The 2,370-nt window shown below is 43.2% G+C and overlaps 1 protein-coding gene across 1 annotated transcript; it reads right to left on the bottom strand.

Moving 5' to 3' along the window:
* Positions 1-240: 240 nt before the first annotated feature.
* LOC149084003 (uncharacterized) lies at positions 241-1,053 on the bottom strand. The gene has a single exon (XM_089235247.1). It carries the CDS (start codon positions 1,051-1,053, stop codon positions 241-243), a length of 813 nt encoding a protein of 270 aa, XP_089091373.1.
* Positions 1,054-2,370: the final 1,317 nt, after the last annotated feature.

The following is a 2,370-nucleotide window of genomic DNA, read 5'->3' on the forward strand; positions in this document are numbered from 1 at the left end:
ATATTCGCCTCAACCCAAAATCAAGTTCTAGTCTGAGCTTACCGTAAGTCCGGATTTCAGACCCGTTCGCTGCATATAGCTTGAATTCCGTAGGAAGACATTTCGAGGACGTTAGCCGTTTGGGAAAGCAACTAATAACTGCACCGCTGTCCACTAGAAATCGTGTTCGAGTTTTGCGTTCGAAGACGAAAAGTCGGCTTGTTGTACCACAGCCTGCCGCCGACGAAGCAGCTGCGCCGACTAGTTTCCCGTAGACCAGTTGCAAGGAGTGACACACTTGCGAGCCTTCTCGCCGAAATTGTTGTGGTACCAACACAGCCCTTGAGAACGTGGACTGGATCGGGATCGGTTTCTGGAACGGTTGCGAAAGCGAGTGCGGCTGCAACTCGAATGAGATGAATTGTTGCTGCTAAGCTGTTGAAAAGCATTTTTCAGTTCGGCAATTTCTGTACGTAGGGTGCTGACCTCGGAATGAGAATCGACAGTCGCGACTACGGTACTGTTTCTGGATACCTCACAGACTTTATCGGCGATTGCAGCAAGCTTCCGAATATTTGTAGATTCATCACTACAAGCACTGAGAATCTGTTGTACATGCGAGGGTAACCGTTGGGTCCACAACGTGCAGAGTGCGCTTTCGTTCAGTTTTCCACCATTGAGACTTTCCATTTCACAAAGCAATTGTGATGGACGTTGATCACCTAAATGCAAATCGTTGAACAATAATCGAAGTCGTGAACTTTCCGATTGCTCGAAATATGCAAGCACGCGTTTTTTGAGCGTGTTATAGGCATCAGTGGTGGGTGGCTGAACGATAATGTCACGGACACATTTCAAAACGTTTGAATCTAATGACGCGACAACAGAATGGAATTTTGTTAAGTCATTAGAGATGCCAGAAACTAAAAATTGTGACTCCACTTGTGCAAACCACACGGCAGGGTCCGTTTCCCAGAATGGAGGTGCCTTGAAAGCAACACGGCACAAATCGAAAGCACGTGCGTTGACATCAGCTTGAGATGATTGATCCTGCTGTGCATTCGGATTTGCCATGATCGATTAAGAGCAGTTCAGTTCACTAAATTGTTGAACGTGAAATAAAAGTTTCGCCTACCTGAAAAATATTAACGGCAAAAATCCGTGCTAATGAGAAGACCACATGGTGCTGATAAACGAAAGTGAAGCAGGTGCGATAATATCCATATTGAACGGCCGGTTGTCACCAGTTTAGCTATTTGGTTCAGCTATTTGATGTTTAATTCCGTGATGTAATAACATGGTCAACAGTTAACAAATAATTAACATTTATTTAATTAACTTTTGAGAGCGAGAATCAAGCGACCGACTGATACAACAACAACAAGAAGAAGACTCTACAATATTATACAGTACATCCGAGAACATCGGTCAGAAACGTGTGCGCGTTTTAGCTAGTAGAGCCGAAGTGGGCGCGCGCGACACGACTGCCATCTCGAGGAATATTCGTCGCCACAAGTATATCTCCGAGGCTTCTGGTTTTACCGCCTGTGGGATACACAGATTTTGCTGCCCTTGAACTCTCTAGTCTAGTTTTTTTGTTGACTGCTCATTTTTCCAAGTTAGCCTCTTTACACTATAGCCTGCTTAGCACCTCCTACACCGTAAATATGTCTCTGTGTGCAGTGTTTGCCAATATGCATCTAAATGCGTCATTTAAAATGAACTGATCTGTTCTTGGGAATCCGAAGATTTCTGATGTAAAAGTGAGTGAAACCAATGGAAATCATCAGACTAGCACTGAAAAAATATGAAACATATAAAAGAAATGGAATGTTAAAGCTCCAAAATCTCTGAATGCAATGTAATATCTGGCCACAATATCCCCTTATCCGAATTCATGGTGCTATGAATCATTTACTGCCAAGTTTTCTCAATAAGAACTAAGCAATGTAGGATATAGAAATAATGTTACTGAGTCCGGAAGTGAAGTATTTTTCGCTCAGGATTCAGTCCGTTCTCCGTGTTCGAAGAATTTTGTTAGTGGCATGTTCGTATGCCGAGACAAGTTCGTAAAACGAATTGTTCACAACCCGAGCCGTTCGTAAACTGAGAATTAACTGTATGGGATACTCTCTGGGCGGTCAGCGGTCATGTCTGTCAGTCTGTATGGGATACTGTAACTATCATCTGAGGTGGATTCTGTATGTGCTATCTACTATACCATGTAAATACAATCCACGCAGCTTAATGTGATCACATCTGGACTCGGGGTTTCTGATAATAATAACCAAATGATAACCATATCCGAAAAGTTCAGTTTTTATGCACCGGTGACCATACATCCTGCCTGGTCTGAAGGTATGGTAAAAGGGAATCGGTGATAATGTTCAA

Source organism: Pholcus phalangioides, unplaced genomic scaffold, assembly GCF_987345545.1.
Source record: "Pholcus phalangioides strain wild (caught in Gottingen) unplaced genomic scaffold, Ppha-v1.0 ptg000008l_1, whole genome shotgun sequence".
In the NCBI taxonomy this organism is placed as follows: domain Eukaryota; kingdom Metazoa; phylum Arthropoda; class Arachnida; order Araneae; family Pholcidae; genus Pholcus; species Pholcus phalangioides.